The 17,251-nt window shown below is 56.8% G+C and overlaps 6 protein-coding genes across 6 annotated transcripts; 3 read left to right on the forward strand and 3 right to left on the reverse strand.

Moving 5' to 3' along the window:
- Positions 1-201: 201 nt before the first annotated feature.
- LTR77_009323 (uncharacterized protein) lies at positions 202-2,817 on the forward strand (the record flags this gene model as incomplete). The annotated part of the gene is made up of 1 exon (XM_064806551.1): positions 202-2,817. The coding sequence occupies one exon, from the start codon at positions 202-204 to the stop codon at positions 2,815-2,817; it is 2,616 nt and encodes an 871-aa protein (XP_064655368.1).
- Positions 2,818-2,937: 120 nt separating this feature from the next.
- Positions 2,938-3,811, reverse strand: LTR77_009324 (uncharacterized protein; the record flags this gene model as incomplete). Its single annotated transcript, XM_064806552.1, has 2 exons — positions 2,938-3,717; positions 3,770-3,811. The coding sequence occupies 2 exons, from the start codon at positions 3,809-3,811 to the stop codon at positions 2,938-2,940; spliced, it is 822 nt and encodes a 273-aa protein (XP_064655369.1).
- A 386-nt stretch (positions 3,812-4,197) lies between these two features.
- LTR77_009325 (uncharacterized protein) lies at positions 4,198-6,867 on the reverse strand (the record flags this gene model as incomplete). Its single annotated transcript, XM_064806553.1, has 3 exons — positions 4,198-5,024; positions 5,078-6,547; positions 6,705-6,867. 3 exons carry the CDS (start codon positions 6,865-6,867, stop codon positions 4,198-4,200), a joined length of 2,460 nt encoding a protein of 819 aa, XP_064655370.1.
- Positions 6,868-7,448: 581 nt separating this feature from the next.
- On the reverse strand, positions 7,449-10,172 carry LTR77_009326 (uncharacterized protein; the record flags this gene model as incomplete). Its single annotated transcript, XM_064806554.1, has 6 exons — positions 7,449-7,586; positions 7,648-8,280; positions 8,348-8,405; positions 8,465-8,796; positions 8,857-9,412; positions 9,472-10,172. 6 exons carry the CDS (start codon positions 10,170-10,172, stop codon positions 7,449-7,451), a joined length of 2,418 nt encoding a protein of 805 aa, XP_064655371.1.
- A 1,740-nt stretch (positions 10,173-11,912) lies between these two features.
- LTR77_009327 (uncharacterized protein) lies at positions 11,913-14,561 on the forward strand (the record flags this gene model as incomplete). The annotated part of the gene is made up of 1 exon (XM_064806555.1): positions 11,913-14,561. One exon carries the CDS (start codon positions 11,913-11,915, stop codon positions 14,559-14,561), a length of 2,649 nt encoding a protein of 882 aa, XP_064655372.1.
- Positions 14,562-15,242: 681 nt separating this feature from the next.
- cct1 (chaperonin-containing T-complex alpha subunit Cct1) lies at positions 15,243-17,083 on the forward strand (the record flags this gene model as incomplete). Its single annotated transcript, XM_064806556.1, has 2 exons — positions 15,243-16,559; positions 16,616-17,083. The coding sequence occupies 2 exons, from the start codon at positions 15,243-15,245 to the stop codon at positions 17,081-17,083; spliced, it is 1,785 nt and encodes a 594-aa protein (XP_064655373.1).
- Positions 17,084-17,251: the final 168 nt, after the last annotated feature.

Genomic DNA, 17,251 nt, shown 5'->3' on the forward strand with positions numbered 1-17,251 from the left:
TGGCGGATGAAGTTGGGGATGCTTGGCATTATTGATCGACGTCGGCCGGATGATGTGAGAGACGGAGGAGGATAAAGTCCCGAACACTCAAAGCGCGGAATACCAGAAGAAATCTACCATTCTGCGAGACTACTGGGTTAGACGACCGATGCACCACCCGCGACCACCGCCCTACCCGTCCATCCCGCCCGCACCTCTCCCATGCCCTCGCAAGCGGCGAGCCCAGTGGTGTCACCTCACGAATCCGACAGCGACGCCAGCATCAGTCTCCCCCAACAACGACGGCCGGATAGATCCCCTCTCGCCTCCGTCGACCGCTTGCCCTACCGGCGCAGCAATGCTTCGTTGTCCAACCTCTTCGCCTCGACATCCTCCTTGCCCACAAGACCGGGCAGCGATGGCACCCAGACTCCGCCGAGCGCCGCCTTGAACGGGTCAGTCTTCTCGCCAGGTGGATCTACGGTGCGTTCCCCTTCGCCGGCGTTACCAGGGGTCGGAGCAGGGAGCGCAGGGAGTGAGACGAGGAATATCATCGTCCGAGCATTCTCTCCGCATGTCTCCGTGCTGGCCTCGCAGGATACGGAGGAGTTGATTAGGCACAAGGGGATCCACGGAGGACTACTGGAACTTTTACGGCCATTTGGAGAGCGTGTGCCGGGCAAGGTCACGATTCGAGACAGTAGCGGGGCGAGCAGGTCTTACGAGGACTATGCTGTACGCTTCGTTGGAGTGAAGGATGGGCTCGAGAGCTCTAGGGCAGCGAACAGGAACAGTACCGATTCTATCAGGACTGGCCCTCGAGCGTCGATGCTAGAATACAAGCCCGCGCGATTGCGCACCGGCGGCGATGTCCCTCAGATCGAAGACCTGGTTGAACGGCACCTGACATTCGCCGAAGAGCAGTCTGGTCCCGTGCAGCCCGACTACCTCAACCACAAATCAGCCGCCACCAAGCCCGCAGACTCAAACAACCCTTCCCCTTTCTACCACCTCTACCTCCGTCGCCTGCTGTCCGGCCTTCCTCTGGTCCCGTCAGAAACACTGTCTCACCCTCTCGCCTCGATCATCGCCATTTCCTCCCGCTCGCCGTCTCCAATCGAAGAACTGCGCACGCTCTACGCCTCATCCAACAACGGCGAGCACCGCCTGCCTCCCTGGGTTCACAATGAATTCCTACGCTACTACGTCCTTATCCACGACGAGGACTACGACTCCCTACCCCAATCCACCGCCCTCTACGACCAGATGAAACGCCACTTCGGCCTACATTGTCATCTCCTCCGCTTACGAAGCACGCAATGCTTACCATCCGACGACGACGCCCTGCTCCTCCCGACCTGCGAATGGACCGCCGCAGCCGAAGACCTATCCGAAATCACCCGCCGCGAAACATCCGACGACGACGACGACCCCGACATCACCGGCCCCTACATCTTCGACACCGACGCCGCCAACCTCCGCGCCTTCGTTCGCGAACTTGTCACCCAATCCCTCGTTCCTGCCCTCGAACGCGCCTCCGCAACGTGGAACGACCAAGTCGCTTCTCGTCGACGGGGCATAAGCGGCCGCTTCATGTCCCTCTCCAAACGCTTCACCACGTTCGGCTCGTCCTCTTCCAGCACCAGCAGTGCCAGCAACCGCAACTCCTCCGTCCCCTCCTTCGGCGCCGCAGTCGGCGGCAGCACGAACTACGACCCCAGCACCGGCGCTTACCCACCTTCCGCCAACGAAGCCACGATGCGGCGATTAGCGGACTACGCGATGGTCCTGCGCGATTACAGACTCGCGCAATCGACGTTCGAAATTCTCTGTCAAGACTTCAAAGGCGATAAGGCATGGCGGCACTACGCCGGTGCGAACGAAATGGTCGTCGTGAGCTCGCTGATTCAAACTGGAGGGGCGAAGGTGCGGTATGAAGCCATTGAGACGGCTTTGAGGGAGGCGTATTATACGTATGTTTCTCGGTGTCAAGCACCTTACTACGCACTGCGGACGCTTGTTCTGGGGGTAGAGTTGTTAAGGCTAAGGGGTGGAGCGGCGCTCGATGAGGCGGCGCGGTGGGCGGGGAGGGTGTTGGAAGATCGGTTGGTGGGGGCTGTGGGGAGTGTGTTGGTTATGGAACGGATTGCGGCGTGTTATGCTGAGCGTAGGGTTGCAGGGGTGAGTGTGGTTGAGAGGAGGAGGAAGGCAGCGTTTTGGAACGCTTTGGCTACGGAGGCGTGGTTGCGGCTGGAGAAGGGCGGGCGGGCGGAGGAGTGTCTTGGAGCTGCGGCGCGGCTATATCAGGCGTTATATGAGTCGGAGTCGTCGGCGGCGGAGCTCGAAGAGAAGATGGGCTTCGAAATGGAGAAGCGGCGGTTCGAAGCGATGCAAGCACATCTCGCCTCCCTGCACGCAGCAGTGCAATCGAACCTCTCCGGCCCACACCACCTCTCCGACGAAGACCTCCTCGCGCAGCAAGATGCCGACGAGCAAGGACAACTCGCAGAACCACTTCAAGAAGACTCCGACAAACTCGCCTCCCTCCGCCGGCCTTCCCTGCAGATCCAAGCATCCAACCAACCACCCGGACATCGGAGAAGCATCAGCGTCTCCGCCAGCGCAACCAGCCCTGACCCGCCACCGCAGATGCAGACGCTCTTCGATCCGCTGGGAGCTGTGGGAAGCGCGTACGAGACTACACCCTCGACGCAGAGGCGACCGAGTGGTGGGGGCACTGTACCGCTGAGTGCGGGCGCTGGGGTGGGTGATTTGCCTGGGATGAGTAGTCCGATGGGTGAGCGAGGTAGTGGTGGGAGGGATGACGGGTTCGAATGAGGAGGCTGAGATGTCGAGATGTTGTGCTGGGTTTAGCGATGGCGTGTGGCGTTTAGGGAGGAGTGTAGACTTTAGATCTATCCTCGAATCGGGAGACTTCCTGTGATATCTTGGTCTACTTCAGCCATCCATGGCGCACCGTTCCATAACTTGGAAGACGTGCGAGTTCGGCACTGTGCAGTCGTCGCTAGTGTTGTGACAGCCTAGTTCGGTCTCGATGTCGCAGCGCAAGAGGGGTCGCATGTTGCGGATCGATGTTGCGGCTATGCGGCAGGATGTTGTGCCTGTAGCGTTGAGAGATGTTGTAGGAGGTGGTGTGTTGGGCGTAAGCGTTTCCTCGAGACTGTTCGACCAAGTGGTTGTAGGGTTGTCATCCTGCATTGTTTGAGCAGGAGGCATGGCGCGTAACGACTGCAAAGTCGATGTGAGATGTCCGGGGTAGCGATCACTGGATCCAGGTCTGCCGCCGAAGGAAACCAAAGCATTCGCTCTGGCGACCATGGGTACGTACGAACGCTCTCGCGTCGTATCGTCTGGCAAGCCATGTGAGGATGTGTTGAGGGGTGGGAGATGGGACGATCGCGAGTCGTTCTCAGAGTACGAGGAACCCTCACAACACTCCCGTCTCGTCTTGAGCAAACTTTCGAGCTCATCAGCAGCACTCCTTCTTGCAGATGCCTCATCTACATTGCCGGACTGGATGCCATGCTCTTGCAGCAGTCGCCTCAATCGTCTATTTTCGTCCAGCACTCGCCGAGCAGCCGTCTGAATCTCCGCTGATGCCTGGACACCACTCTGCTCACATTGCCGGTACTTGACTTCCAAACTTTCCAGATACTCCTTCCGCCGGGCCCGGGAGCGGCGTTGGTTATCTCTTACGCGAGAAAGATCTGAGCTTTGCTGGTTTGACATGTTAGCATGTGATGATGGTGAAGAGACAGGATCATCGAACCTTCTCGGCCCTTTTGGTAGATGACATTGCTTTACCAGCCATAATATGAGATTCTCGATTACGGATTGGGGCGAGAATGGCTCAAATGTCAAAATCCATTCATGTTCATGTGACGAGGAGATTCTTCTTTGTGGCGTGGTTTGACGGCGAGTCGACCGCGTAACAAGCACTGCTCAGTGATTCGACGACGTCAAACGAATGGCCAGCCCATGCACTGTCGACCGACGTCTACAGTTGTTTTCGAGCACATGTATATTGATGAAGAAGTGTAGTCGTCGTAGAGATGGCAAGGTTTCCACTAAAGAAAGCTTAAATCAACGTGAGTGCAGATGAACATACATGTAACCGCTGCTCAACGTTTTTCAACAACAGCTCCCGTTGAAAGTACGTGGCAAGTCCCATACATTATCCTAGCTATATTCGTGCCCTCATAAGTCATACCACTCATCAACATTGTACCCGACATTACCGTACCCAAACGCCCCATTCCCCCAATCCATCCCCGGGTATGCATTACCACCCATCCCATACATCCCCGCTTGCGCAGCAGGCATGCCCATCGCAGGCGCAACCGACGCTCCGGTCATTGGCGCTGCCATAGGCATCGTGCCATTCGCCCACACGGACGGATCGACGTCGAATCCAGTCCAGTTCTCAAAACCATTGGCGAGCTGTGTCTGGTCGCGCTCGACCCATCTGTGGCTGTCGCGGACTAATTGCTCCACACCGCCGAACATATCGCTTGGACTGCTTGTTTTGGGGACTGAGAAGCCTTGCGTACGAGGCTCTTGAGATGCGGGTGGGTTGTAGTTCGCTGAGCCGCCGTTCGAAGGCATCTGTTGCTGAAGACCAGGCATCGCGTTCGATGTCGGTGCATAACCAGAGTATCCGTTGGTCGTAGGAGGTGGTGCGGGCGCCGGCTGAGTCTGCTGGACCGCAAATTGCTGAGGCTGCATCGCTGAGCTCCGTTCAGGCGACGGCGTATCACTCGCGTAACGGCCGAATTTGCTATCAGTCCGGGCCAGGACTGTTGCCGCCTCTTCAGGCAACTCAACCTTCCACTTCCGAGCCAGCATGCTCAAGATACCTAGCGTTCGCCGTGCGCAGAGCCATCCCTCGGCGATCTCTTCGAGGTGTTTCACACCGTGCACGAAGTCTCTGCGAGCATTCTTGTCGGGGAGGTTGAGCAAGTGTATAGTGCATGCGCTGTGCACAATGTAGACACAGATGTTGCATATTTGTCGTAAGCCATGACCTGCTGCGAAGTCAGTCATAGCTTTGAAGGATTAGTCGGTGAAAAGTGCATACTTCGCTTGTAAAGCCGCATCAACTTCGAAATCGTCTGAGCCGCCTGCGTACACAGTTTTCTCGGGCTGACCGTCTGCGGCAGTGGCGATGTGTTTTGCGTATACTTCAGAAAGGGTCTAAATAGATGAATGAACAACAGCTGGAAGAACATGTGCATCGTCAACACACTTGACAGTCCGCCTTCTCTCGGTTCCATCTCCTTCGGTAAGTCTCTCCGCCATGATTCTAATCGGGTGTGGATGGAACTGAGCATCTTGAGCTCCGCTGACCGGCCCCGGGGCTTGTCCATGTCCATTGGATTGTAGAAGTAGTTCATCAAGTCACTGCTGATCTCGCACAGCTTAGAGATCTGCAGTGCCACTGCTCGAGTCCTTGCGGGCTGAGCATGTGCTTGCGAGAAGCCGGAGTCCGAGTATGGCGTCCACTGGGCAGAGTCTTCTTCCGGAAAGACTTCGGGTTTGGGCGCAGTGATGATGCTTGTCGGTAGCTGCGGCAGACGTCCAAGGTAGTTGGACCAGCATTTGTCGAACAGAAAGCAGCCCCAGAATGTTATCCGCCTGACGTCCTCTTCCGCTTCAGCGTTATCGGTGTGTTTCGCCTTGGTAAGCTGGCCGGTGTTGAGGTTCAACCCCATGTCGCAGGCCATGCGAAACGACATCCCGCTGTACACCCAGCCCTTTGCTTCTCGTGCACAGCCAGCTTCTCGTACGGACATCAAAGCCAGTGCTTGGACGGTTGTCAGCCTAGGGACTTCATGAAGGTCGCCTTCCAGTATTAGGCGCTTTGCTTCCCGAAAGAAGTGATCGCCAGCAGTGGCCGAGTCACTAGGATCTTCCCGAGCACCTCTCCGACTTGTGAAGTGGCAGCCGAGGGCAAGCATAGCGTTGACCAGCAGTGGTGTGCAGTAATGCGTCTTCCGTTTGGTGCTCGGTGCGTATCCCAGCAGAAAGTCGCGGTAGAACAATGTCTTCGTCAGTGTGCAGAAGTAGGCGTAGTGCCAGGTGAAGTACATGTTCAAGAGGTGTAGGACGAGCTCTGGGTCCGAAGTCACACGTGTCCAAGAGGTGACGGCGTTCTCCTGCTGAATATAGTCTTCCGCATCGTCCGTCAACTGATCCTCGTTGATGTGCAACAAGTGGGATGTGCCTCCAATGTACCGGACAGACCCGTCATCTAGCTGCAAGTCTGCCATCTTGCCATACACCTGTCTCTCGAACGGCGGCAGCTGAGCAACGCCATTGTCGTCGACATTTTGGCCCTCATCATCCGCTTCAGGCGTGAGGCCGTACTCCTTCTCCGACACTTTTGCTGCAACAGCGTCTAAGCTCTCGCATGCCCTTATCTCTCGCACAAGATCGAACGCTTCATGCTCTTGAAGATTCAGGATCGCCGAGACCAGGGTGTTCAAGGTCGAATTCCGCGTCTTGGAGTCATCGGCGTCATGCTTGTAGACGCCCTTCCGCCGGTGGTCTGAGTTCGGGTCGTATATGCATTCTGTTCCGTACACCTTTATCTTCCGTCAGTCCACACCCCGAGCAATCTCTGCCAGCCAAACTAACCTGAAGACAAGCAGCACAACTAGGCGTCGCCCCATCACACTTGCTTTTCCGCTGCCGACAAGCCTTACACGCCGTGCTCACACACTTCCTCTTGCTCGGATCATCTTCGACCTCATTGTGCTTGCGCCTACTGCGCTGTTTCGGCTTCGGAGCAGGACCAGACGAACCGGCGGCAGTAGTAGCAGTAGTCTCTGATTTGATGCTGCGTTGATCTGCAGATGCAAGGTCCATGTCACCTCGACATTCTCCCGAAACAGGTGTCGTGCGATCTTCGTGCCGCGGAGATGCGTTATAATGCGGGCGGTCCAAGGCTGGAGAGTCTGTGAGGTGCAGCTTTTACGCGGGATTGGCGTAGGATTGCTTGTTCGTCCTCGCGACTTCAGCTCGGAAACTTGTGGTATATTGTTGACTTTGAAAGTATGCTCTACGAGAATCGGATCGACAATGGCAAACGTAAGTAAGCAAATCGAGGCTCACCTGTCTGGCAGATGCGGAGCTCTGAATTTGCACCAAGCTCTCACGTCGCCGCCCGTGCTAGACTACTGCGAGCCATGGTACCTTAAGCCCCAACCATATGACAGCAGCATCTAGCATACCGAGGTCGATTGATAGGTATGGGCGTGAGAAGGGGTTGTTGTAGATGACAACGGACGGTGGAAAGGAGGACGAGACAAGATGACGTGCAAAATCGCTTGTTTCATCTCATTTCTGCTTAGTCACGGCTCAATTGACACGTGCAAACATGGAGGCACGACGATGGTGTTCTCCTATCGTGCATCATCCCCACGTCCTCCGTGCCACCTCCCAGCCTCTTATGAGATGGAGTCCGTCTCAAAGTACGGATCGTTAGGATCGTAAGGAAACTTCCTTATAACCACATCCCCCACATACCCACTCAAATCCTTCCCTTCCTCCATGGAGCTCATATCCAGCTCACACTTCACTTCGTCCTGTCAAGCTATCAGCACTGCTCCAGCGAACATCAGACCTCTCGGAGTTTGATCAACTCACCTGTCCAAACGTCTTCACCTCCGCCTTCTTTCCCTCCCCATAATCCACCCTCACCATCTGCCTCGTCTCCCGACTAACGTCCCCCTCATAATAATTCACCGGCATGAACTGCACCCCCGAATGCGCCGTCGTGAAAACCGTATTCGGCAGATCCCCCGTATGCGGCAAGTGGTGCATCCCTAGGTTGAAATACACCACCAGATCCTCTTGCTCGAGACTCTCGTCGTCCTCGAAGAACTCCGAGAAATCGATCATGGGGTCGTAGACATCGAAACCGTTGTACGGGTGGCAAGAGCGCGGCTCGGTGTCCTTTTGGCGCAGGACGTAGAGGTCGTGGGTGAAGGGGTGCACAGCGGCTTCGAGGTTGGAGGAGTTCTGCACGGTGAGGTGGCAAGTGCCGTCGGAGGGCAGGATGCGGTACCCCCGGTACTCGCCGTACTTGTTCGGCTTGTCGGTGTTGACGACGCGGTACTGGGTGGCGCCGTTGCCGGTGTAGAAGATCTTGCCTTCGCTTTCCGATTTGAGCATGGTGCGGTTGACTCTCATGGTATTGCGGGGGCGGTCGTGCCAGGGATAGGTCTCCATTGTGGGCACGAAGGTGGTCATTTGGAAGGAGTTGGCTTTGCCGAGGATCTGTGGGCAAGGAAGAGAACATGTCAGTACTATCGAGGTTGGGTGAAGGCTGCTGGGTAGAACGTACGTCAAAGTCCGCTTTGTAGTTGAGCACGTGGTCGTGCATTGAGCCGGAGAGGGCGTCACTGGAGTCTCACGTCAGTACGACTGGAAGTCCGGTGTTCCAGAGGAGGTGTTGTCTCACTGGATCTGATACCCATAGTCCTCATTCGCAGCAAAGTACGCCGACTGGATATACCCACTAGCCCTCACAGTCACCTTGATCGACCCATCCAAGTAAAACTCATACGAGAACATGTAATCGTAGTTCCCAACCGTCGAAACCGAGCGCACAGTAAAATAAACATTCTTCGTATTCGCCACATACGTCCCCGTCGAATGTCGCTGCATCGGATAATCCGCATCGAACTCGAAGAAGCAAATCGAGTTGATGTGTGTATGTGTCGTCTCGTCGATGTAGAAACTCGTGTTCATGTACGAAGCGTACGCCGGGCAGTCGTATCCGGGGACGAGTTCCTGTCTCTCATCAGCACCCATCATGTCTCCCCCCTCCGCCAGGTGTGAGATGGGACTTACAAATGCGTACGGACCAAACCCATAAAACGTATCCAAATACGCCGTCCCGCTTTGCGTAGGGTCCCCACCTGCATAATGCGCCAACGCCTCCTGCAGCGACAACTCATACAGGATTCTCTGTCCCTTGTGTCGGATGTCATACAACGCCATCCCTCTGTCACGAGTAAAGCCGATATAGAAGCTAAAATCCATCCACTCGACGTACTTCGCTTCCTGATCAACAGAGTACCTCGCCGGACCCGCCCTCACGGCCTGCGGGGGTGGCAGAGCGTCCATGGGTAGTTCGGATCCACGGCGATCAGTGCCGGACCAGTCGCCCGCGACGTTGGGAGGGAGTTTGGTGAAGTTGGCAGAGAAGTATGCGGAGCGGAACTCGGCGGTGGTGGGGTAGAAGACGTCGTTGTAGAGCCAGCCTTCCAGTTTCCAGGCCGAAGGGTCACGGCCCGTCTCGTCGGTTTTGAAGTAGAGGCCAAGGGGGAGGAGGGTGAGGGCGTCGAATTCGTCGGTGGGGTAGTTCCAGAATTGGACCCAGCGGGTGACTCTGCCGTCGTATTGCCTGTAGAGGGAAGGGAGAGGGAGTCAGTGGAAGTGTGGGAATGGTAGGATATTGCGTACCAAACCGGGTCAATGCCCCAGATTGAGAGACTGTCGTTCTTCTTGCACATAGCCGTGCCGCCCCAGAGGTCCATGGTGATGTCGGCGATGGTGGCGGAGATGTTGCAGCGGAATTCGTAGCTCAAGCCAGAGTCGGCGTCCAGGTTGCGCGTCTTGCCACCAGACTTCTTGGTGTATGGGTACTCGAGTGGCATCCAGGTCGTAGCACTGTCGATAGGCAGTGGTCCAACCAAGATATCTGCGAGGACAGGATCCTCGCTGGCTCTCATATCAAGCACAGCATGAGCCCATCTCTCCGGTGCACTGGCATTGCCATCGATATACGGCAGGACATCAGTCTTGTTCGGGACGTTCAGCTCGACGAGAAGTAATGTGTTGTCCCACTCGCCAGCCTTGCTGGAGTTGGTCAAGTTGAGTCCACTCATCCGGAAGAGCCATTTGGTGACACTGGCGGCTTCGACGTCCGTGAGCCCGCTCCAGACGTTCGCTTTGGGCGCTTTGAAGTCTTCTGGTCCGGCAGTATCACAAGAGCCGTTAGTGAAGCGTTTGCTCAAGCTGCCACTCAGCTGTGAGGACTTGGCCAGGCGGGAGCGAGCTTCGCGCATCCATGGGGAGTTGGGGGCGGCGAGAGATGATGATGACAAGATGAGGAGAAGTAGTGAGATGTGGGAAAGTGAAGAGATCCAAGAGTGGCCTGCCATGTTTGCGATCGAAATCGAGGCACTGAACTGATGGCGTACTTAGACGGTGTATGCTGCATATATACTGCAGTGCAAGTGTTCCAGAACCCAGCATGCTGGGCATAGTGGTCCTTCATGCAGGCACCTCGTGGCCGCCTCGTGGGCCAACACCGCTTGGAGGTGCCGTAAATGGTCGTTACAATGGGCCATTGTCTCGCTATCTCTCAGGCCTGAAGATAGGGAGGTGATCGGCCGGCTGCCCATGGGGAAGCTAGTACACACCTTTGAGGGAGAAGGCAAGTCTTCCGCAGTAGTCGGTATAGATACAGACCCTTGCGGAAGGGCGTATGAGATCCGATCCGTGAGATTTTATTGAGATATGTGGTAGGCGTCTTAATGTGTTGCCGTTGCCAAATAGACCCAGACGCCCTTTCAACATCAACACTTGATGACTACCTCCAGATGTGCTCATGTTGGAGGTTCTAGGCCTTCGGCACAGCACGTCGAGCTGGCTACTGCCGCATGAGCCAAGAGATAGGCGGAGAGTAGAAGAGATAAGAGACATTGGGGAATGCTCGACTCACGGCTGGAGATGTACATGTCTGTTCATCTGCTGTATGCGAATGCGGATGGGTTACATACCTTACGCTGTAGCATCGGCAATAGCACGTAGTGGGCATCCAGTAATATATGTTGTCACTTCCAACTCCCATCCTTCAGTCACCGGCGAGTACTTGTCGTTTGGCCGTTGGATATAAAGATAAATAATCATCCACCTCCGGTCGAGTATATACCTCGTTCAGGACGAAAGGGTGTTTGCCAATTCGTCGTGCTGGGTCACCTGCAGGCAGTCGAGCTGTTTGAGACTTGTCAATGCATGCGGCCTCATCTGCAACCCACCCGGCCACCATTGGCCGCCGAACTTTGACAGCTCTCGTTCGGACGTGTTCGTCGCAAGATTTCACCTGCTGTGAAGACTGAAGAGGTATTGCGCCATTCGAGAGCTGCAATAGCACATCGACTATCGACACGCTATAGCAGCCGGTCTGACTACATCGATGGGTCCTGGAGAAGGGGATCGAAGTAGCGCAAGCAAGAAGTCCACTCCTGCCACGCCTTTGGTTCCATCGGAGCTCGAAGCGTGCTCGACTGACGAGCGATGACGGACGAAAAGCTATAATTGAGCGATGCTATGATCGACCGTGGGAGCAAGAGGAGCCACAAGTGTTAGAGACCCGTCTGGGGGTCGTAAGTGGCTGCACCTCCTCGCTCAACTCGCTGCTGATGACGAGGGTCCTCGGCGGTACCTGCCTGCTTGTGCGTTTCTCGGTACCCTCCAGCACGTGATAGAACGCAGTCGCATGGCAAAGCAATCCCTTGCCTCCATGTCATTTGCCCGCAGCCCCAATCACACTCACCCACCTCCGCCGTCCACCACACTTCACCACACATTCGCTCTCTATCATTTCGGCTGCAATCTGCCTGGCCCTCTCGATCGCCAGCATTGCCAGCGCCGCCAAACCAATCGACGTCGATCCCCGAGCAGCGCTAGCAAGGACCACACTCTGACCTCCCTCTGTCAACGTGCGCCACGCCCGTTTAACGAACGCCGCCTTCGTGTCATTGTGGAACTCCCGGTCCAGTCTCTCACTTTTTCCTCGACGCCCTTCTGACCCCCCTCCGTCCCACCGTAGCGACGCTGTGCGCCAGACGCGGTGCTCGGCATGCGAAACACCACCCCCGCATGCCACCACGAGTAACATGCCCATCTGGCCGTTCCGCAAGCGTCGGCGCAGTGCGAAAGACGACGTCCAACAACAGCCTTTGAGTGAAAAGGCGCAGCCGGAGCAGCCACCGACAAGGGCAGCAACAGACCCGTCGCCACCCTCAACTCAACCCATCGCCATACCTCGCAAGACGAGTAAACGCGCGGACGAGCAACCACGAGCCGCAACGTTTGACGAAAAGGCCACCGAAGCGTCGTTGATGAGGTCCAAGCAAGCTCGTGAAGCCTCTCACAAGGAGAATGTGCCACCGAGCTCGTCGTACCGGAGACACAGTCGCGAGGACATCACAGCGCTTCCACTGAGCCGAAAACTCGACTCGAGCCCGCATTTGCGACCCATTGACTCGGAGCGACCGCACATTCCTTACAACTTCCGACCGTACTCGACTTCGCAGACTAGCATTCAACCAGAGCCTAACATGTCGCCACCACCGCGCCAACCGAACAAGCTGCGATCGCGTCGTAGCCAGTATGACAGCGCAACCCCATCGCGCAGGCAATCGAGCAAGCGTCGCAAGGACGATCGCGTGCGCGAAGAGGAGATTAGAGCTATGGGAGCGCAGTCGCCTATACCGAAGAGACCAGGTGATGGACCTCTTCGCAGGGACAGCAAGAAGATGCGGAGCTATGGCATCAAGGACTCTTACGTCTCCCTACCTCAAAGCGACGACGTCGACTCGAACATGACCGGCATCGCGGAGCAACGAGGGTGGGAGCTTGGAAGCTTTGACATGTTCAATCCCAGGCCCGCTGTTCGACTGTCGGGGACACCTCAATACATCGCGCCGAGCAGCATGCCTTCGCCTTCCCCGATCGCAGAGATGGTGGAGAGGGATAAAGAGAAGATGCCTGCGAAGAGTGAGAGGACACGGAAACGGGAGACTATTGGTGTTCGAGCAGATGATCTGGACGCGAGTGATCTGAGGATGTTGATGGAGCGCGATGCAAAGAGGAGAGAGCAGAAGAAGAAAGAGCAGCAGGAGAAGCTCGATCGCAAGCTGCGGAACAGGAATGGCAGGAATCGCGGTGACAGCGATAGGAAACGTAGGGAAGCGGAAGAGGAGCGGAGAGAAGATGAGGCGAAACAGAGGGCAGAGGAGGAAAGGAGAGGGCGGGAGATGCTGACACCACCTACAGACATCCACCCAGCGCTGCGGGATAGAAGCGAGGATAGGAGGCAGTTGGTGGATGTGCCAGTTCCAGTACCTCAGACTGAGCCTCCTGCTCGAGAAGGCGCAGAAGAATATGGCACTCCTGCTGAGCAACCGGAGAATCCATTCACAGATGCCGCTGTTGAGCAAGAAGCAGCAACACCGCCTGTCGAGCAAATGCCAGGAGCATTCTCGCCGGTCCAGACGCCAATGGAGGATCCAGTGATCGAGACGGCACGAGAGATGAAGATGGCCCAGACTGCCACGCCACCTCTGTCGCCAGTACGGACCGGAGCCACTGCATCAAGCCTACCGAAATCAATGGACGCCCGCCGCGCGAGCGAGACTCCACTGCCCCCGCCTCCCATTACCGATCAGCGAAGGCATTCGGACCAGAAGATGGAACGCCGAGCTGGTGCATGGGCGACGTTCTTCCGCCGTGGTGGTACAAACTTGAGGAAAGACGGCACTGCACCATCAGAAGCCTCATTCTCAAACACCTCCAGGGAGTCCATGCGGAATCAGCCACTCCCAGCACATCTCGTCGACACGCAGGCTCAAGCACCGCGCCGCAAGTCCGGCACCCCCGCCCGCACTCAAAGCAAATTCCGCGAAGACCTCCCGGAAATGCCTATCTCACCCCCCGACTCACGCATGCCCTCCCCAGACGTCACTCTCGTCTCAGCAGCGGCCGCAGCCGCACGCAGAAAAGCCCGCTCCTCCGCCCCCAACACTGTCCCCGAAGACGTCACCATGCCCGACGCCGACCAACCTAGCAGCTACCGCAACGACACGCCCATCAGCCCGTCCATCCGCTCCAACCGCATGATGTCCATGGCCTCGGTGGATAGCGAAGGCTCCTGGCTGGCGTCTGGCGCTACGAACAGGCACTCCACGCAGTCGGGCGTGAACCGCAGTATCGGATCGCTGAACCAGCGCTTCACTGGCAGTTACGAGGAGCTCGGTCGTGATGCAGATGGCGAGTACTTCCAGCGTGGTCAGGCGAGTAGTCCGGACACCAAGAGGACGAAACTCTCCACCCTCGCCGCTTTGACCGGCGATAATGTCCCCGACGAAGAAAGCGACGAAGACGGCGTCCCCGACCTCTCCAACCCCAGCGATCCTATGACGATGCACGAGTCTGTGCGTCGGCAACCTACTCTCGTCCATCGCGATCCGCGCGTCAAGTCCCGCGAAGGCCTGCTTACTGAATTCGCTGGCGCAGAAACCCCAGAGCCCGATCCCGAATCCGCTGCTACGGGCGGCAGGGGCAGTATGTTCGGTTTTGATACAGAGGAGGAGGGGGAAGAGGAGGTGGTGGAGGTGAAGCGGGCGGGGAGTGTGGATTACGGGAGTCGTGGGCACGCGAGGCAGATTTCTGCGGGGAGTGCTAGGTTGATTGGGAGTTCGAGGGGTGGGAGGGGGGAGGGGATTGAGGAGGAGCCGCCGGTTCCTGGGTCGACGCCGCGGTGAGGGGGATGGTGGGAGTGGAGATGACGTAGATGGTCCTGGCTGGCCTATGACGCTCGTTTGAGATTGGCTCTCTCTTCTGCTGGCGAAGTTGGATTGCTTAATGCCTTGGAGGACTGGAGCTCGACGATACCCCATCATTCGCTTGGGAAAGAAGAACTGACTGGCAATGGCAACTGCTTCAAGGAGTTGGAAAGCGAACCCAGCGCTTGGGTTCGGAAGTGCCTGGGGCACCAGACTGTATATCAGTGTTACAATAGCGTCCATGGAAGAGAGAGAGAGGAGAAGGAGGGTATGGAAGTGGTGATGGAGCACGTGTTAGAGACGAAAAGTTGGAGTAGTCAGTCGATAGGGAGGGAGTGTAGTGAGTGTAATGAACTGTTTAACATGTCTACTTCGTGCATTCTTGCTGTCTCTTTGTCGTCCCAGCAAGCACATGCTATATTTCATCGCAGTGAGTTGGAGTGAGGTCTGACGAAGTTCTTGGCGGGGTTGCGTTCGCGTGAAAGAGAAACGCGACGTCCAAAATTTTGTTGTACTTCGACAACCAACCGCCAACGCCCACAACAACCCCTCAACTAATTCAACGAATACACAGGATTGTACATCGGCTCGTAGTGTACTGAAGAAAACTTCCACCAGCTTGCGAGGCCCACTACAGCCTCAGCACGCCCACACGCCAACATGGCAGGCATCTTCGAACAAGAGCGCAACAGCGGCACCCTCTTCCTCGGCGGCCAGAAGATCAGTGGCTCAGACATCCGCGACCAGAATGTCCTCGCTACGCAAGCCATCGCCAACATCGTCAAGTCCTCCTTCGGCCCTAGCGGTCTGGACAAAATGATGGTCGACGATATTGGAGACGTGACCGTGACCAACGACGGCGCTACGATTTTGAGCTTGCTGAGCGTGGATCACCCGGCCGGCAAGATCCTCGTGGACCTGGCACAGCAGCAAGATAAAGAGGTTGGGGATGGCACGACAAGTGTGGTGCTCATAGCCGCTGAGCTTCTGAGGAGGGCAAACGAGCTGGTGAAGATGCGCATACACCCCACCACCATCATCACCGGCTACAGACTCGCTCTCCGGGAAGCGGTACGGTACATGAACGAGAACATCAGTACGAAAGTCGAGACGCTAGGCAGGGAGTCGCTGATCAACATCGCTAAGACGAGCATGTCGAGTAAACTGATCGGCTCGGATTCGGATTTCTTCGCGAATATGGTCGTGGATGCCATCTCCAGCGTCAAGACGGTGAATGCGAGGAGCGAGACCAAGTACCCCGTCAAAGCTGTCAACGTGCTGAAAGCGCACGGGAAGAGCGCGACGGAGTCGGTGTTGGTGAAGGGGTATGCGTTGAACTGCACTGTCGCTAGCCAGGCGATGAAGACGCGGGTCACGGACGCGAAGATCGCGGTGCTGGATATGAATCTGCAGAAGGCGAGGATGAAGTTGGGGGTGAATGTGGTGATCGACGATCCTGCACAGCTGGAGAAGATTCGAGAGAGAGAGGCGGGGATTGTGACGGAGCAGATTGAGATGATTTTGAAGGCGGGGGCGAATGTGGTGTTGACGACGAAGGGGATTGATGATTTGTGCTTGAAGCATTTCATTGAGAAGGGTGCGATGGCGGTGAGGAGGTGTAAGAAGGAGGATCTCAGGCGGATTGCGAAGGCGACGGGTGCGACGATGGTTTCGACGCTGGCAGATCTGAACGGCGACGAGACGTTCGACCCGAAGAACCTGGGTCAGGCGGAAGAAGTTGTGCAGGAACGGATCAGCGACGACGAGTGCATTCTGGTCAAGGGGCCAAAGGTGCATACTGCGGCTTCCATTATCCTGCGAGGACCGAACGAGTACAGCTTAGACGAGATGGAGCGCAGCGTGCACGACTCCCTGTCCGCCGTCAAGCGCACGCTCGAAAGCGGCAGGATAGTACCCGGTGGCGGCGCAGTGGAGACGGCTTTACACATCTACCTCGAAGAATGGGCGACCAGCGTCGTATGTCCCCTTTAAACCCCCACCCTACCATTCCCCCATGCTAACGATCACCCCAGGGCTCCCGCGAACAACTAGCCATCGGCGCCTTCGCCGCCTCCCTCCTCACCATCCCCACCACCCTCGCCGTCAACGCCGCCAAGGACTCGAGCGAACTCATTGCCAACCTCCGCTCCCGCCACGCCCTCTCCCAACGCACCTCCGAACCGACACCGCACCCCCATTCGCCCAAAGACGCGCCCCGCCCTCCGCCATCCCAACAACGTCCTTCTTCCTCCTCCGCAGACTCTCCCGACGCCAAGGCGCTGCAGAAGGCGAAAGCGTACCGGAATTACGGGTTGGATTTGGCCAAGGGACGGGTGCAGGATAGTGTCAAAGCGGGCGTGTTGGAGCCGAGCATGAGTAAGGTCAAGCAGTTGAAGTCGGCCGTCGAGGCTTGTGTGGCGATTATGCGCATCGATACGCTGATTAAGCTGGATCCGGAGCAGAGGGGCGAGGGCGGGGATGATGGGCATGGGCATATGTAGAGCCTGACCAAACGGACAAGGGCACATGATCGTGGGACATGTGCCGAGCTGGATGAAGTATGTTGATGCTGATGTGTATGCTATGCTACAGTATGATACAAAAGCCCTGACTGAGTTCATACGCTGCATCAATTCGTCCGTTGCCTGTGCCTGGTTCGCTTTTCCTGT

This window comes from Saxophila tyrrhenica (assembly GCF_035928015.1).
Source record: "Saxophila tyrrhenica strain CCFEE 5935 chromosome Unknown scaffold_17, whole genome shotgun sequence".
NCBI classification, from domain to species: domain Eukaryota; kingdom Fungi; phylum Ascomycota; class Dothideomycetes; order Mycosphaerellales; family Extremaceae; genus Saxophila; species Saxophila tyrrhenica.